The following is a 19,679-nucleotide window of genomic DNA, read 5'->3' as shown; positions in this document are numbered from 1 at the left end:
GGACCCTTTAGCTTACCTATAGCTGTTAATTCCAGAAAGTATGCAGCCGTGATAACTCACAATGGAATATTTATTCCGTCATGTTGTCAATTTGGGCTAAAAATGTCCCCATGCGCTTTCAGAGCATAATGAAAAGCCTACTAAGAGGTTGTGAAAGTTTTACATATGTGTATTTTGATGACATACTCGTTTATTCCAAAACTGAAGAAGAAAACATCATACATGTGAAAAAAGCATTAAGTATATTATCTCAAAACAGTTTTTTTCTCAATACATCAAAGTCAACTTTTGCAAAACCACAACTTAAACTTTTTGGTCACTGTGTAGGTGTCAACGGAATAGACGTCATAAGTATAAAAGTTCAAGCTATTAGGGAATACCCCGTACCGTTAACCCGCAATTACCTCAAAAGGTTCTTAAAGTTAATAAATTATTACCATAAGTTCATTCCCAAAATGACAGAGATCTAAGGGGGCCATTACAACTGAAGTAAGAACATGTGAGATCTTTTGAAAATGCAAAGTTTGCCCTTGCTGAGGAAGCAACGTTAGAGTACAAAGATCACAATAAATTGTCATCAGACGCCTCTGACACTCATGTGGGGGCAGTCCTAGAGCAGGAGAAAGAAGATGAGAAAATAGTTCTCTGGCGTTTTATTTAGAGAAGCCTACCAAGGCTAACTGGGGTACGCTCTGTTTTCTATAAAGAACTTTGAGCCCTTTTTTCACTTTCATTCAAAAATATTGGGTCGAAAACTCAAAATTAGATCTGATTGTTCAGCTTTATGCGGTAAGAAACGAGCTTAAAGACCAACTACCATCTGAACAAAGATATGTTCAGAAAATTAAAGAATATGACCCTGAAATGGTACACATACCAGGATCAGTAAATATCGTTGCTGATGCACTCAGTCGGCCACCACAAGCAACGTCAATGGACTCAGACGTCGTCAATCAGAATCAGATTATGAAGATTTGTTTGACCCAGAATCATATATTGAAGAGGAGCCGCTCTCTCAATCAGTAGATGGCCACGAAAAATTAATTGGTGCAGAGAAGATTAAGAAGGAATCGATTGCAACACTCCAAAGAAATGAACCCAACATGATAGAAACAGCTCGAAGTTTAAGGAAGAAAGTTGAGTTTCTTCAACCAGAAAATCTAGCTGTTGTAGTTGAGGAAGGTAATAATCGAATAATTTACCTATTGAATTACGACTGGCAGCTTTTAATGTAACTCACCAAAGATCACATCTAGGAATAGACAAATCCACAACTATGGTTGCACAAGATTACTGGTGGCCGACTTTGAAAGAAGATGTCGAGTATTGGACTCGGTCATTGGAGTGTCAAGCTGTCAAAATAACCCGTCACAATAAACCTAAAATTGTTTTTTTTTTTTGGCAGCGAACTGAACGTTTCCAGTTTGTGCACATTGAAACTATAGGTCCAATGAATGTAGCCTTACAGAACAACAAATATACTCTCACAATGAAGGATCGAGGCACATGTTTTTAGTCACTGTTCCAATGCCAAACAAACGGGCAGAAACAATACGAAACGCATTCATCCAACAGCGGTGTGGGTATTTTGGAATTTCACAAGTTATCATTAGCGACAACGGAGGAGAATTTAAGAATGGTTTACTTGAAGAAGCTTGTGAGCAGTTGGGAATAGAACAACGAACAGTAGTACCATACAGTCCCCAAACAAATGGATTTATTGACCGCCAGCACCGTGTGAAAAATCAAGCTGTTCGTACAGAAACAATCAAGACAAACTGGGCATTAAGATTTACGGTAATAACAGTAGCTATTAATAATACCTCCATAGAAGGGACACCATCACAACACGCACTTGGAGCGTGTGTGAATCTACCTGGACAGATATTTATGAACAAAATCTAGAAGGAAGTAATGAACTGTTTAGAAGTAGACATGCGGCTCTTTCTTAATGTAATGGCAAACGTTTGTAAGAAAAGCAAGCAGTACAAGAACGTTAACATCTATTATGAACCAACACTCTTCAGTTGCAAAAGGGTTTGACTCAAACGGGTAAACAAAAAAAAATGAATACCTTATATCACAGGCCATACAAAGTACTGGATGCCTCCGAAAATAGTATGCCAATACTAATAAAAAATGGAGTAGAGAAAGTTTCTATTTTAAATGTTAAGGTTTTCATACCTCGTGAAAATCAAGACTTAGGTGATTAGTACTATTGTAGTCTCCGACTTCAACCAGCTTTATCTCAGCTTTAATTTTGAGCTTTAGAAATCTGCAAAAAGCAACTCATAGCTTAGTTACAACTCAATAAAATAAGACTAAATTGTAAAAAAGGTGATTGACCCCCCCCCCCCCCCCCTATGTCCTTAACATAACAAATTCAGTGATAAGTTTTAAAGATAAGTCTTATATCTAATCTATTAATAGTGTAAAAATTCAATATATATTACTAAACACAATTGTTCACTTTAATTAAGCACTAAGTAAAAACATTATAACCAGAAGATTTATGATAAAACGACTTGCATTGTCGTGTTTTATTAAAAATTAAAATGAAACGCTTACACGAGTTTTAAAATAAGTAAAAAATATTCATTATAGTATTTTGACTAATACTTTAAATTGATAAATAATTATAAATCCTAAAATCTAAATAAAGACAGTGATTGTTGATATTATATCAGATTTAAAAAGCTTACACTTAAATTTAAAAATAAACCTTTAATATTTTGTTCTTGTAAAGAAAAATTAATTGTACCTAAAATTTGTAATCCCACAAAACTTAGTACTTATATCTTAAAGCTAAGTTTTAGTGTTGTGAATATCTCTAATAACTTTAAACAAACAGTAAAATATATGAACGAATATATAAAACTGCTAAGAGTTTTAATCTAAAAAGTATTGGTATAAAGCCTTTAAATTAGAAATTAAAACAGTTCAACCAACTAAGCTCTGAAAAACATTGCTGATGTAAACAAATTCAAACAAACAGCTAAGTTGTTGAACTAAACTGTAATGTTTAAACTGTATTTTTTTATGAATTTTCATAATTATAACGTATATAATCTACTCAAAACAAAATAATGAAAATTCTTAAAAAAAATTTATAAATTAAACAAAAGGTTTTAAGCATTTATTTTTACAAATACTGACTGATTTTGTCTTTAACAACTAAATTTTATTGATAAATAAATTCACATCTCAATTTGATCTTAAAAATATTTCTCAATTTTTTTTAATCAACAATTTTCAAGCAAATGAACTGAGAAAAACTGAGATTCTCAAATTTTCAAATATAAAAACTGATTTAGCCTGACGTTTTTCAACTTTTTTCAAAAAAAACTGATTTAGCCTGACTTAGCCTGTATTAGCCTGACGCGCACGAACCCTGCATTTTGTAATTGTATATGTAAAAATTTGTTGAGTATAAAATATTTAATTTTTAAACTTTAAGTTTATCTTTTAGTAAAAAAATCATAAAAACCCCTCCAATGGTCTTCAGTTAGAGGATTAAAGGAGGGAAAATGTAACAAATTGTCCTTCGTTATTTTTGATTTTAATTTCTACAACACTAATTTGTAATTTGGCGCTAAAGAGTGTTTAATTTTTTTTATTGATTTGTGTTATTAGTTGTTTAAAACTTAGCTAGTGGATATGTATATTGCTTTTGTTTCATAAAACACTTGATCACAGTTATCGTTAGAATTTGATATATTTTTGGCAGTAAATAACTATAAATAATTTGTGATAATATTGTAATGAGTGACTCAGATAGTACTTTCAGAGTTAAACGCTCAAAACGTGTGGCTAAAAAAGAAGCAAAGCTATTACTGCTAAAGGTAACAACCCTAACCAGGCTGGGTCTGTTACAATACAAAAAAACTAAAAACTTTTATTTTAAGTTTAAGTACCAAAAACAAACTTAGACAAACTTTTTTTTTATAATTAAAACTAAATAATTAAATTCTCTATCAAATATGAATAAAGTACTAATTGTCAAAAAGGTTGAGGAATGCCGTTTTATGCATAATCTAGCAATAGCATTTTGAAATAGAGTAAATATTTTTATTACAATATGAGCTAGCAATTAATTGTTATTTTTGGCAATAAACTAATATTACAGAATAAATCAGACATAACAAAATACCTAGTCGTCCGCGTTGTAATTAGTAGTTAGATAAAAGCTAAAACTAAATTAAATCAAAACTGATTACCAAGCGAGAAAAAAATAAGAACAAATTATTTAAAGAGTCTTCAACGGTAATGTTTAAGTATAAGTCTTTATTTGTTTTTCACAAGTTCGGCTTTTAAAATAAATGATAGTTTATATATACCTCTTATAAATTTGTACGTTTTTACATTCGAATACTATAAAAAACTTCTTCTATAAATTATAAGTACACTTACACTTCATCAAGTGGTAGTTTTGCAAGTAAAGTTCCTTCAGAATTTGTTTTAAAAACAGATGGTTCAAACATTATATCTAATACTTCAACTTGAAATATTTGTACCTAAAAGAGTTGTTATAGATCCATGGTTATTATCAAAAGTATAGGAAAAAAATGCTTAAATTATACACAATAGGAAAAAGTTCAATTTTAAGAGTTGATATATAATTATTTAAAAACAGTTTTAACTAATTCTGTTGTCGGAAAGAGTTTTGTTGTATTTAAGTACCGCTAGCAACTTAAAATTAATATATTTTTCATTATCAATTTTTTAAACTATAAGCTTTTCGAATCTAACCTCTGATTCTGTTTCAATAATTAAACAAGATGTTAAACAGTTTTGAATAGTGATATAAAGAATTTTAAACGTATTATGACATAGTTGTACAAAATTAAAAAAAAAATATGCTAATAAAACAAAAATTATTAACGATAGTTGAGTTAATATACTGTTAGAAGGGCTATCTTTTTATTTCCAAAAACTTGCGTATTTAGTTTTGTTTTTTCTTTTTACTCCAAACTAACAATGCTGATCAAAAAGAAAAATCAAAACTAAATACGCAAGTATCTAGAAATGGAAAGATAGCCCTTCTAACAATACATTAAGTCAATTATCGTTATTAATTTTTGTTATACTAGCATGTTTTTTTAATAACTTTGCACAACTACGTCAAAATTAGTTTTAGAATTTTTATATCACTATTCAAAACTGTTAAACATTTTATTCAACTTTTGATAAGGAATCAAAGATAAAAATCGAAAAGCTTAAGTTTTACAAATTTTTGAAAATGTAAAGTATATTTATGTTAAGTTGCAAGTGGTACTTAAGCTTAAACTAAATTTTAATCTAAGTTTGACGTATATGTATAAAGTACTTTTATTCAACAAAAAAACCTGGCATGAATAAGTTTCGTTGTTTATGTAGTGAGTAGCTGTAAGTGTTACATTATAGAAACCACTTTTGTCGTATACTCTTTGAAAGCTAAACCACTTGGTTGAGTTTAAGAGAGTAATTAACTTATTATCAAGTTTAGTGTGTCCAAAATTCACTACTATATCAATAGCACTATCAAAGCCAGAAGCCGCAGTAACATTAAAGTTAACTGGTTTATTCACTTCAGTCGGATCATCTCGGTAAAGATACAGCCCTTTGTATATCACGCTTTTTATTATTTAAACAAGTTGTTTTTTATAAGAAATATTTGTTTTAACTATTTACATTATTTAAAACAAAAACTCACTGAAACAAAATAAAGAGTAATAAATACACAGGGTGGCATAAGTTTTTTTTTTAATTTCAGACTATTTAATGTACAACAGTTTTTAGTATAAAACTAAATATGAAGTAAAAATTTGTCTTAAATAGCAAAACATATTTTAAAGTTACTATATAAATATTTTTTATAATAAAAAATTCTAAATGATACAATAAAATGTTTTTGAATATGATAGATTTAAAGATATATCGTATCTATCTAAAATTAATCATTTGCATGTAAAATTGTTTTAAATTCCAGGTTTTATAATATATTTTTTGAAAACTACAGGTTTTTTTTTCCAAATTTCTCCAATTCCAGGATTTTCAAGGCCTCCGGTTTAATGGCAACCCTATATACACTACTTTAAGATGCTGATAAAATAGACGTATTTAACACACAAAAAAAGTTGTTGTAATTACTTCCATTACAAAATTTAAAACGATTACATAAAATATAACCACCAAACAAACTGGTTGTATTTGCTTATAAATCAAATAACTTATATAAAGATAAAAAAAATAATTATGAAAAGGTAGTAAACAATATAGTCTATTTAAATAACCTAAAGAAAACATAGTTAGAACGTCAAAAAAAAAGCCCTATATTAAGCCAACTGTAAATAGAATTTACTCTACAATGAACAGCTTATAACAAAGAATAAGAACAGAAAACGCTACATAATCTACTTTAAGCCTCATACAACCTATACGTCTCAACGAAACTAAGCAATCAACTCCTAAACCTAGTTAACACATTTTTAAAAACAACCATCCATATGAAAAAAAAATCGTAATACAATAAAAACTCAAGCTGCACCAGTAACTTTAGAAAAAGAATAATCGATCATAACAGTTTTTTTTTTTTTACAAAAACTACAAAAACAAATTTAAAAATTATGCGACTTCCGAAAAGAAATATGCACTATAAACAACCAAATACAAACCTTATTGATAGAGCCACCTTAAAATCCAAAGTTTTGACATAACTTTTTACTGGTTCAACCGGAAATACATTAAAAGAATGATACCAAAATAAAAAAACATCATTTACAAACGAAAATAGAAGACACAAAACATAATTATCTAATAATACAAGGAGCTTAAGGTATAAAAATACAAATTACAGTATAAAAAATTATATAATAAACAAAACAAAAGCAAATTTTTGATCAAAAAACGGCCGCAAATTATGCACGTTAGAAAAAGTATAAATTAAAAAGTCGGCAAAACATAAGTTCTATATAAAAAATAAGGATAAAACATATATATGAAGTACCAAAAGTTCGTTTAAAAGAAAACTAATACGGCCTACCTAAAAACACAAAACCATACAGTTAATACGAGCAGTCTTTATTAAGTATTCGATTACATTGTTATTAAATTTTTATCAAGTTTTTTATTAGATGTTTCTTCAAGATTTTTTCAACGTTTTATCAAATTACTTTTGACTTTCATTAATTGTTACAGCCTTAACCAAATATATGATCTATAATTTAATTATTTATAGTGTTATCATAACAAAGCAACTAAATTTTGAATTGTAGAGTGAGTTTTATAGACGGTAAATAGAATTATAAAATTGTTTGTCTTATCATCAGTTTATTACGCATATTTACTGGATTCCAACTTTAATGTAATAATAAACACAGTCTGAAAAATACTTAAAGCGTTATGCTTTAGGTAGAAACATGTACAGTCTCTTGTTTTTTGTTTATACCATAAATACAAGTATCACTATAATTAGTTTTATAAAACTTTTTAGTATCACTTAAGACTTTTACGTTTTACAGGGTCGCCAAAGATTTTTTTCAGGTTTTATAAATTTTTTCCAGGTTTTTATTTCATTTTTAGTATAAAATTAATTTTAAAATAAAAAACTGACTTAAGTAATATTAACAACATTGAAAAAATACTGTATAATGACTTTAAATGTGTTTTTTATCTTATAAAACATGATAAAACTTGCTTTTCTATACGATAGAATTTTTGTATTTTATCGAAGGTTTATTAATCTATATTTATTTTTGTTTTATGTTTATTAGTTTTTTTACGCATCAATGAGTTCAGATTCACATTACTGCCAATGTCTAAATGTTATTTACTGTTTTGAATTTATTTGACAAGGTCAGCTAACGCTCACCGAAACCAGGTAATAAACCAAAGCAGTACATAAACATTTGTTTTATTAATCTATATTTAAAAATTCTTTAAAATTTTAGATTTTTCAGTTTTTTTTACCTAAATTATCAAATTACAGGTTTTTCCATATTTTCCAAGTATTTTGACAACTATGAATTTACTAACATTTCTAGCTTTCACGTCAATTTGATGTTTTAAAATTTAGTCGGCAAGCACTTGATAGTCGCGGACCAAGTTTTGATAAAAATTATCGCAGACTGCAGTTATATTTAAAGTTACAACAAGAACCTTTTTTACAGCACAAACCCTATATAACTTATGTGAGTTTTAATTTTTTTAATTTAGCAGTAAATTAAAATTTAATTAAACTAAAATTACATTAAAATTACATTAAAAATAAATTAAAATTAAATTAAATTAAAATTAAAATTAATATCAAATTAAAATAAAATTAAATTAAAATTAAATTAAAATTAAATTAAAATTAAATTAAAATTAAATTAAAATTAAATTAAAATTAAATTAAAATTAAATTAAAATTAAATTAAAATTAAATTAAAATTAAATTAAAATTAAATTAAAATTAAATTAAAATTAAATTAAAATTAAATTAAAATTAAATTAAAATTAAAATTAAATTAAAATTAAATTAAAATTAAATTAAAATTAAATTAAAATTAAATTAAAATTAAATTAAAATTAAATTAAAATTAAATTAAAATTAAATTAAAATTAAATTAAAATTAAATTAAAATTAAATTAAAATTAAATTAAAATTAAATTAAAATTAAATTAAAATTAAATTAAATTAAAATTAAATTAAAATTAAATTAAAATTAAAATTAAATTAAATTAAAATTAAATTAAAATTAAAATTAAAATTAAATTAAAATTAAATTAAAATTAAATTAAATTAAAATTAAATTAAAATTAAATTAAAATTAAATTAAAATTAAATTAAAATTAAATTAAAATTAAATTAAAATTAAATTAAAATTAAATTAAAATTAAAATAAAATTAAAATTAAATTAAAATTAAATTAAAATTATATTAAAATTAAATTAAATTAAAATTAAATTAAAATTAAATTAAAATTAAATTAAAATTAAAATTAAATTAAAATTAAATTAAAATTAAATTAAAATTAAAATTAAAATTAAATTAAAATTAAATTAAAATTTAAAAAAAAAAAACAAATTAAAATTTAATTAAAATTAAAATTGAATTAAAATTGAATTAAAATTAAATTAGAATTAAACTAAAATTAAATTAAAATTAAATTAAAATCAAATTAAAACTAAAATTATAATTAAATTAAAATTAAAATTAAATTAAAATCAAAATTAAATTAAAATTTAATTAAAATTAAAATTAAATTAAAATTAAATTAGAATTAAACTAAAATTAAATTAAAATCAAATTAAAACTAAAATTAAAATTAAATTAAAATTAAAATTAAAATTAAATTATATTAAACTTAAATTAAACTTAAAATTAAATTAAATTTAAATTTAAATTTAAATAAAGTTCAAAAAAATAAAATAAAAAATAAAAAAAGTGAATTTTAAAAAGTATTCCGATTCATTTTTGTGACTGCGATTTTATCAAAAAATATAAATATATGCGTTTCAAATGCTTTTGTTATATGATATTTTTGAAAGGAAGTTATTATTTAATACAAACAAATTGTTAATGGTATAATGTAATTAAATAAAAACTTATTATTTTTTAATTTGTTGCATATTACCTTTTAGTTGCTGATAAACATGAAAAGTTATCAATTTTGAGAAAGAGCTGACATAATTTTCAGCGGTCAAGTTTAGTGTGTAATATCCGCTTTTAATAAAAGTTTTGGTGAAAACTGATGTTGTGTAGTCGTTCGTTTCAACTTCGCCATTTTCGTTTCTCCATTCGGCTTTGTATGTAACCCCACGACTAGATATATTTAAATTCACCGCAAACTAAATAACAATAGTTACTGTTTACTTCAAGTTTTTAAAAACTAATTAAAATTCTTAGAAATATTTAACATTTATTACACATTTAAACTTTTGCGCATAAATATTTAGAATAAGTCTGAGTTATGTTTACAGTTTTCATTATAATAGTTTAGAATACTTGATTCTTTAGTTTAAAATATACATATAGATTTTTCTCACTGTTATAAGTTGGTATGCAAAATAAGTACACTTAATTTTCACTAACATCATTAGGCAAATTTACACCTATTTTTGAAGGAACAGTGATGTTCAACAAACTAATTTTCTGCCTAATGTCGAATATCAATGATGATTGGTCACTACTGTAATCGCTTTTAGATTTTACCTGTAGATATTTTATTTTTAGTGTAATTAAATTAAGTTAGTATTTGCTTACATTAAAATTTTTTAAGTATAACAGTTTTTTTTACTTTTTTTTAGATTAAGAAAAAATCATTATTTATCGTAATATGCAAAGAAGTCTACTTAGCGTAAGCTAAAACTGGGAGCCGATCATTTCTAACCCGCGATCATTTCTAACCCGATCATTTCTAACCCGATCATTTCTAACCCGATCACTTCTAACTCAATCACTTCTAACCCGATCATTTCTAACCCGGTCATTTCTAACTCGATCAATTCAACTTAAAACATTATAAGCATAAACAAAACAACAACAAATACAAAGAACTTTAAAAAAAAAAATTTAAAAATTACTTATAGTTAAAGTAAGTACAATTACAAGCAAAATATCGTAAAAACTCTTCTTTATAAAGTAAATATAATTGTAAAAAATAAACACATCAACTTAAGTACTATTTTATGTCGTTGTTAAAACATTTTGATACTATATAAACTTAAATAAAAAAAATTATAAGTAGTAACTAGACGAGATTTGATAACCCACGGACTTTTTGAATTAATAAACAAATATGTTTAAGTTATTATATCTAAAAGCTATGATTTTAACTAAATAAAGCAAAAAAGTTCAAGTTCGTTTAATGTTTCACTAAATTTCAACACCTAATAAAAAAAAATTAAAGATTAGTTTGATTTCAAAAAAAACACATATTAAAATAAATCGAAAAAATAAAAAAATTACTGATCACGTTAGAAAATATCAGGTTAAAAATGATCGGGTTAGATATGATCGGGTTATATATGATCAGTTAGAAGTGATCGGGTTAGAAATGATCATGTTAGTTCGGGTTTAAAACGATCGGATTAGATATGATCAGGTTAGAAATGATCGAGTTAAAAGTGATCAGTTAGAAGTGATCGGGTTGGAAATGATCAGGTTAGTTCGGGTTTAAAACGATCGGTTAGATATGATCAGGTTAGAAATGATCGAGTTAAAAGTGATCGGGTTAGAAGTGATCGGGTTAGAAATAATTGGGTTAGATATGATCGGGGTAGAAATGATCGGATTAGAAATTATCGCAGGTTCGAAATTATAGTAAACCGATACAAATATAGGCTTTTTAGGTTTATTTGAATTAATTAAATTTTTCAAAAAACCAATAGAAACTTAACAAAAGAAATTATCAAACAACTAAGCTTTACTAAAATAAAGTAAAACTATGATATTACAATACAAATTATTTTGAAATAAACATTAAACATTCAATAACTAATTATTTGTTTAAAATATTAAAGTTTAAAAAGTTAAATAAAACTATTTTTATAGGAAACTTTCATTGTTTAAAAACCTCAGGTAAAATTTTTAGTTTTGGCTTCTATATGAAATTTGGGAAAGATATCAAAATATCTAAAAATCGTAATTCTTTATTATCTTTTAAACTTTAAAATTGATTACAAATTTAAAAATAAATCAGATCAATAGTTGTAGATAGACTCATAATTATTACCTCCAAAGTTAACTAACTTTATTTTTTATGAACTAGCACAAAATATTAATACATCAAGCGGTTAACAAAAAACGTATTTTTAATTAAAAACTAGAACGAATTTTTTTCTGAGTTAAATTTTTTTTGTTATATTGTATAATTATAAACATAAACAAAACCTAATAAAACTTCCAAAATTATTTTTCAAGGGAAAGCAGCAGAAAATAATTCACTACGTTATATAAAAAAGGTAACTTAAGTTAATAGCAGTTTTTCAATTTGAAAAACACAAACTTATTTGTACAGTTTACCTTTTTGTATTCTTTTATGAATTCTACAACAGTGTTAAAGCTTGTATAAAAGTATAAATTTTACTTAAATGCAGAAATTATTAAAAAAAAAGAAGTACAACCTTGATCTTAAACAATTAAAACAAGTACATGTAAACTTTGGAATGCATGATTTAGTTTACAACACCTGTTTACGATAAGGGTTTTTTTTTATTTTACTTAAGATTGATTGATAATCAAAGAACAACAAGTTCTTAAAAGATATACTGGTAAAAGTATTTTGTAAAAAGTTTTACAAAATACAACTACGGAAAAATATTTTTCCTAGCTTAAGACGCAACTATTAAATGACAAACCTTTAATACCCACTCTCCTTCTATATCTAGAATATAGTTTGCATTTACACTTTGTATAAGTTTAGACTGTTTTGGTGAAGTAGCAAAGGTATAATTATAACTCCAGTTTTGACACGTTTCATCTTCATTCGGTGGTTTTACACATAGCTGGGCGATTGAGTCTGGGTTTCTATCGAACTCAAACTAAAAATAAGTATAATATTAAAACAAAAATTTTAAAGATCCCGTAATCATTTTTTCAAACTTATAATTAGAGCAAGAAAGTATGCTAAAGCTTTTGTTTTTTTGTTTTGAAAACTTCTTTTGTACAAATTTGCTTTTAATTAAAGACTGTAAGACATGTTTATGGGTTTACAATAGTTAATCACTTTAAATGGGTTTCAACTACTTGGTTGGTTGGTTTTAAAACAATTATACGCTTTTGATAAAATTAAATAGTATTGTTTACCAGTTTTGTTTTTGTTTAATTTTAACCTTTAATCTAAAAACTAACTAAAGTTTACAGAACTGTAGCTACTAACAGTTTTCTAATGATAAACTTATAAATTATAAAAATTTATAGGTATGAGGTAAAAACAAGTGTATATATTGTTGATTAATGATAGTAAAAAATTAAATTAATTCTGAAATTAAGAAAACTAGAATTCTAATACAGTTACATAATACAAAAAAAACTTTCAACAATTAAAAAACAACGACTTTAACTACAACAGTTACTTTTTTATAGCTTTTTAGTATTTTACTTGCTTAGAGAACATTAAAAACTTAAGTTATTAATTAGTCTAAAAAATTAAGGAAAACGGCTAGTTTGAAAGTACTCGAATACTACCAAACAGATATAAATAAAACAAACTTCTGAGTTTACGTTTAATTCAGTATGTATAACAAACACAGATTCATTTCCTTTGTCGGTTGTAAATGTTTTAATCCTTGTGGGAACTAGATTTTCAACAACAACGTCACTAGAAACCGTAGTATTACTAGCTCCGTTAGAAAGAAGCATCTAAAAATTGTCTAATTATATACGAAAGTAATGTTTTTCGCTTGTTATAGAAATTTTTTTGTAAGTTTTTTTCTCTTATATACAGTACAATAACTGTCTGTGATTTAACTGTGTAAATCAAAAAACCAAAACAAAAAATAACAAAATCCAGTCAAAAAGTACTAAATTAAACAAACCTCTTAAATAAAGTTCATAAAAGAAATATGCTAGGTACCTATTTTGTATTATAAATTTAGTTTTTAGTTTGCTTTTTAAAATACTTAGTAGGTTTTCAATGAACTAGTTAAACTTTAGTTTACTTATATCAATTCTAAATTACTCCTTGTTACTGACTATTTTAATACATTAAAACGTTCTTTCAAAATTTTCATAAAAACTGAACTCACAGTTAGTGTGTAGTCTCCAATTTTACGAAAAACTACATTGTAATCACTTTTTGTAACTTTATACTGTATAAGATCATCAATATACCATTGCGTCGTGACATTAGTTCCCTTTTCATAGTATGATGTGAATATCTAAGAAAAATAATGTGTTAGTTATATCGACACTGTAACTAAATTTAGAAAGAAATATTTTTTTTTTTAATTCCCCACACAAAATAGTTTTTACAAAACTTGAGAGTCATAAAAAATTATTTAAAAAATTATTACTTGCTGAACGCCTTTCACAATTCTTCTCAAATTATCAGGCATAATTTTTTCACCACTAATACTTTCTACAACAACCATTTTAATAAGCTTGCTCACAGATTTCGACTTGATTTTACCGATTGCCTAAAATCAAACTTTTTTTTTATTAAAATACTAACACTTAATATAATAACATAACAAAATCTTCTTTTTCAGACTTTGAGACAACCCTGTACAAGTCAACCTTAGTTAATTTACAATCTTAAAAAGAAACTTTGCAGTTTTATCACTATTAGTGTCTAATTAAGCTTCTACGGCCTAAATTTTACTCAATATTAAACAAGTGAATAATAACACAATTTTACTAAAATTTAAGAGCAGTTATAAAACCTAACTTTAATTAAATTTTAAAAGTTTGTAATTAAAAAATATCTACTCAAAAATATGATTGTATATATACAGCATTAGTAAACACTTTTGCTAGCTTTATGTAACACCACAACTTTTTTAATAGAATTTTTAATATTTACTTAATTTGTGCCTGAAATTGCGAATTGACCTTGATTTATAAATAAGAGTTACACTTATTTATAAACAAATTATCAAGAAACACTGCTAATTTTTAGTTTTAAAATGTTATCATGGCGATTGCATAACGACCGATTTTTGATACAAACACGGTTTTTAGCGTTAATAACAGCAGTTTAGAGATGAACTCTTGTTGATGACATTGTATCAATATCCTTCTACTTTGAATTGGATTGTATACTTCAGTTGGAACTTTAGTTAAGCGAATAGACTGTATTAAATACTTTGTTGCTTTAAATTTCAAAAGAAAGTACTAAATTATTAAGTTATATTTTTAGCATCATTAACTTTTTATGCAATTTTACTTATTTTAATACGTCTTTTTAACTAACATTTTTTATTTATACTGTTTGAAAGTTTTGTTGTTGTAAGTTTTAACCAGTGATTTTTAATTCTAATTATCATTGAAAATTATTATTTAAAATTATTTTTTAAGTTGTTATCTAAACATACTCTCCTCTATACTTAGTAAAAATAATTAAGTTGCCGAAGAAGAGCTTAAGATTTAAAAATAAACGTCTCCTAAGCGAACTTGAGTTAACGGGTCTTGCAGATACTGAGCCATCAATGTCTGCTGACTTTAATGGCGACTCCAACGTGATATCAAACCCACAATCTTCCAGAGTTATTCAAGCGACCATAAACAGCACTTATGACACAGAAGAAAGCGCGCAGACTAGGGAAAGTAAAGAAATTGATACTTTAGATAAAGTTGATTTAGATATTAAGGATTTAGCTCACTTAATAGAGCAAGCTAAGATTTTAGAGAAAAAATAAGTTAAAAAACGACTTAAAATCAATTTATAGGAGATTAAATACAAATAAGACCATAAATAATAGCGGCCTCGCTTTAAGCAATCAGACCTCCGCACGCTTTAGGCAAAACAACGATACACAAGAGTTTTAAAAATAAAGCTCTTGAAGAATGTAAGCTCTTCCAAAAAATTGATGCTGTACATGACTCAGCAGTGGAATTACATTTTTTTTTTTGCAGACCGATGTACGGCCTACGAGATAACCACCGACAGTGAGAAGTTTGAAATTCTCCAGAGAATATGGCCCCGTTCTGATATTATAGACTTTTTGGAAACACATAACGAAGACAGAACCTACAGCAGTCTTATTAAGTTTTTACAAGGCAAAGGTAGTAAATTGTCTCGTATCTTAGCTGCAAGCCCATCATGACCAGAGCCAATAAAATTCCAGGATTGGATTTCGTCAGCTAAACAATGGGCAAAGGCAAAAGAGGAAGATATGGTTAAATATTTTATGCACAAACATTTTACCAATAGTTTAAAAAGCAAGATTAAGGAATGTTTTGGGCTCAATTACGACGAGTTTCTTAGGCGTACGGAGTTAATATGCGATATCGAACAACAGATGGTCTTTGAAAATGCTTAAAAAAAATTATACAAACCTCAGCGTGTCAAGCACAATAAGAGGTACCCTAACAAACAAAAATGGCATGAGAACATCCCACTGAGATGGGAAAATTTCCACAACTATGAACACAATCGTAGCCAAGGGCCTTTCGGGTATAACCAGCACGCAAATTACGACCGAAACACTCTTTGTGACAAACATGCTAACTTCGGATATAGTGCAGACTGTTGTGCTGCAGTCGCAACTTGTCCTATGTCTCCATTAGGGCAACAATCCCACCAAAAAAATCGAGCTCCCGTCCTACACACAGTAAGAGGAATTGAGGACGGGGTCATAAAACGTCTTACAAAGATGGTTGAAGCTTCTCATTGTCTGTAAAGCCACTTAGTTCCAACCAACGTGACAATTAAATCCACTAAAAAGCAGTCAAAAGCCTCTAAGGAAGAAAGGTTTTGTTCCCAGAAAACCTATAGCCTTTAGATTGACTGGTCAAGTCAAATGGTTTCATATTCGCAAATGCTATGGTTCCATCCATAATGGAGACTTAAACAGTGACATTTTTATCCATTATAGTGCCATAATCAAAAATAACCCTAGGAAGTTTATGAAATCAATTGCAAAAGGGGAAGTAGTTGAGTATGATGTAGTGATGGGTAGTAAAAACTTACCAGAGGCTGCTAATGTTACAGGTCCAAACAATAAACCAGTTCGGGGTTCACGGTATGCTGCGGATAAGAGACACAACTATAACAAAAGTTTCAAATTGCAGCAACTACCTCTACGAAATAGTTACATGAACTATAGCTGCAACAAATTAAGCAACCAGCAGCAGCGAAACAGGAGATCAAATAGTTACAGAAGGTATTACAATTCCAATTCAAGCCCACAGCTTACAAAAAAGGATTTTAGAAGCTATAAGTAAAGCTTCAATTATAACAAGTCTCGAGATTTTTCATCGAAAATAAGTGAATCTGGTTACAGTCAGAAAAAAGTATGATTTTTCAGAATATTTCAGGACAAAGGAACGTGAAAGCTTATGTTCCAAGGGTCGCATCGTGTAGGGAGATCGATAGCATCTAGCTCAGATGAATTCTAAGCGTTCATTCGGCGTAATTTTTTTTTTCTCTTTTAAGCGTTTATGTATATTTAGAAGTACTTAATTTAAAAAAAAAATGACTATAATTTTATTTTATTTCAATTTATTGCTTCTGGTAACTAACTTTTTTTTTTGATTATTTTATTAGTAGTTAATTTTTTTCAATAGTAATTGCAAGAAATATATGATGTTTAATAAAATGCCTATACATATTTAATAAAAGTTTTTCTCTTTTTGTTTTCATTTTGAGATATTTTTCTTTCGAGAGTAATTTAGAATTTTTAATTTAGTACTTTTTAGCAATTTAGTGACATTTGTGAATTTACCAGCATTGGCTAGGAAAGTGTGACGAGTTGCAGGCGGATCTGTTTCAGCTGCAAGAGAAAAGTTGAGAAAAGAGCTACGTAAGTAGGAATTAAGCGAATCATTATATATGATATTTTTTTCCTGTATACTCATGACTAAAGGCCTGGCCAAGAACGCCAAAAAAAAAGGTAAATCGATAAGGGAAAATGTGCCGGAAATCGCGAATTGTCCCTGATTTATAGATAAGAGTTACTTATTGATTGTTGTTTTTATGACGATTGCATAACGACCAAACTTTGATACAAATACGGTTTTTAGAGTTAATAACGGCAGTTTAGAGATGAACTCTTGTTGATGACATTGTATCAATATCCTTCTACTTTGAATTGGATTGTATACTTCAGTTGCAACTTCAGTTAAGCGAATAGACTGTATTAAATACTTTGTTGCTTTAAATTTCAAATAAAAGTATAAAATTATCAAGTTATTTTTTAGCATCATTAACTTTTTATGCAATTTAATACGTCTTTTTAACTAACATTTTACTGAATACTTTTTATTAAAATTTGTTGTTGTAAGTCATATCCAGTGGTTTTAATTCTAATTATCATTTAAGTTGTTATCTAAACATATTCTCCACTATACCTCGTATAAATGATTAAGTCGCCGAAGAAGAGCTTAAGATTAAAAAATAAGCGTCTCCTAAGCGAAGGGGTCTTGCAGATACTGAGCCATTAAGTATAGTAGAATAAAATTAAGCTAATTTACTGCATGTAGTTTTCAGATGAATTATGTAGTCTAGATTAAAATATAGATTATTTTGTTTTTTCTATAAAGTAAATTATTTAAAAATAACAAAAAAAATACTGAACACTTCAAAATTTAACAAACAATAGACCCTCAATTCTGTTAAGGAATTAGAAAAACATAAAGGAACATATTTTTGTCAAAAAATAAAACATTATTATTAAGAGGTTATTGTTTAAATGCCATCAAGCATTAAAAACACTAGCTTAAGTTTTGATAAAATATTTTAAGTAGGCTAATTTATACAAACATTTCGATAGTTTTAAACTAACCTGAGTGACATAAAACTAACTAAAGCTTTGTAAAACTTTTAAATACCAACCTAAGTAAACAAATTATGAAAGAAATACAATCACTTTAAGTTTACAGATAAGTCAAGCAGTAGATATTTAGTATTTTTTTGACTATCATTATTTCTTACTTTCACAGTCTTGTTTCCAACAGTTTTGTATGAAACTGATTTCATACTAGTTCTAGAACAATTTATTGAACTTGTTGTTTCACATAAAGTCGATGATGGTTTTGATTCACCTTAAAACATACAATAGCTATTTATTTTAAGATAGCTCAAATAGAACAAACATAAAAATTGTTTTTTTTAACTAACTTAAAACATTTTGAATTAAAGTTCAGTCCTTACAAGGGTTACAAATTAGATAAAAAAAATTATTTATTGCCTATATTCGTTCTTTTAGAAATTTCTATATAGAATACTCACAGGAGGTACAAAATTTAAAAACGATAATATGGTTTATATAGCAAAAATAGCCTACTAAAAATTATTGTAAGAATTGAATGTTTGTAAGAAGCATTCTTCCGCACAAAAGATTTATTAATTAATTAGCTTATGGGCTGTAGATCAAGAAAACAAAAATTAAAAGATAAACCTTAAGTTTACACTTTATTGACTTAATACAAACTTCAAGAAGAATTCAACAATTTTGTTTTTAAGTACAGTTGACAACTGCATACACCTAAAGGTTATTAACAAAATTCAAACAGTTATTTCTTTAATGTTTTTTTAAGTATACGCTTTTTTCTTTTATTTTTCTATACGACTTTAGTTTTTATAAACATAAATATGTTTTACTACTAAGTCAATAAATTTTTGATTCAAACAAAAAGTACTTAAAACTAACCTAGATTTCTGTTTCTTAGTTCTAAACTACTTTCTGAATCTTCTCCTTCGTAAGTCCATTCAATAATTTCTTTTTCATCTCCACCAACAGCTTTGAAAACTAATGTGACATCTTCATCTCGAAGCAAATATACTACTAAATTTCCGTCAGCATCTTCAACTGCCTTTGGTTGAATAAGTAAAAGCTCTCTAAGCTGGTTATTTACTTGGATTTTGCAGTTGTGAAATGCACCATGACCTAGTTGATTGGCAGCAGAGCCTAAAACTTCATACGAACCTTTGACCGTCTATGAAATAGTTTGTAGAATTTAGATATATACATTTGTAAATCATTAACATACTTGTTATTGTATATTGAAAAAAAAACAATTACAGTTCTCAATTTAAGATTTTACAAAAAATAAA

At 26.4% G+C, this 19,679-nt stretch overlaps 1 protein-coding gene across 1 annotated transcript in view; it reads right to left on the bottom strand.

Annotated features, from left to right (window-relative positions):
* The window catches only part of LOC145841724 (polycystin-1-like), a 139,190-nt gene that overhangs the window by 91,761 nt on the left and 27,750 nt on the right, over positions 1-19,679 (bottom strand). The window contains exons 20-29 of the mRNA XM_082949073.1: positions 19,276-19,561; positions 18,558-18,667; positions 13,978-14,100; positions 13,711-13,842; positions 13,175-13,324; positions 12,322-12,504; positions 10,055-10,174; positions 9,597-9,810; positions 5,346-5,599; positions 4,411-4,514 (exon numbers count right to left, since the gene is read on the bottom strand). Of these exons, the coding sequence (XP_082805199.1) occupies positions 4,411-4,514; positions 5,346-5,599; positions 9,597-9,810; positions 10,055-10,174; positions 12,322-12,504; positions 13,175-13,324; positions 13,711-13,842; positions 13,978-14,100; positions 18,558-18,667; positions 19,276-19,561 (1,676 nt within the window). The remainder of the gene's footprint in view (positions 1-4,410; positions 4,515-5,345; positions 5,600-9,596; positions 9,811-10,054; positions 10,175-12,321; positions 12,505-13,174; positions 13,325-13,710; positions 13,843-13,977; positions 14,101-18,557; positions 18,668-19,275; positions 19,562-19,679) is intronic.

The sequence above is a fragment of the Thalia democratica genome, chromosome 7 (assembly GCF_965202585.1).
Source record: "Thalia democratica chromosome 7, ktThaDemo2.hap1.1, whole genome shotgun sequence".
Taxonomy (NCBI): domain Eukaryota; kingdom Metazoa; phylum Chordata; class Thaliacea; order Salpida; family Salpidae; genus Thalia; species Thalia democratica.
Note: the sequence above shows the minus strand (reverse complement) of the source record. Positions and strands in the feature narration are given on the sequence as shown.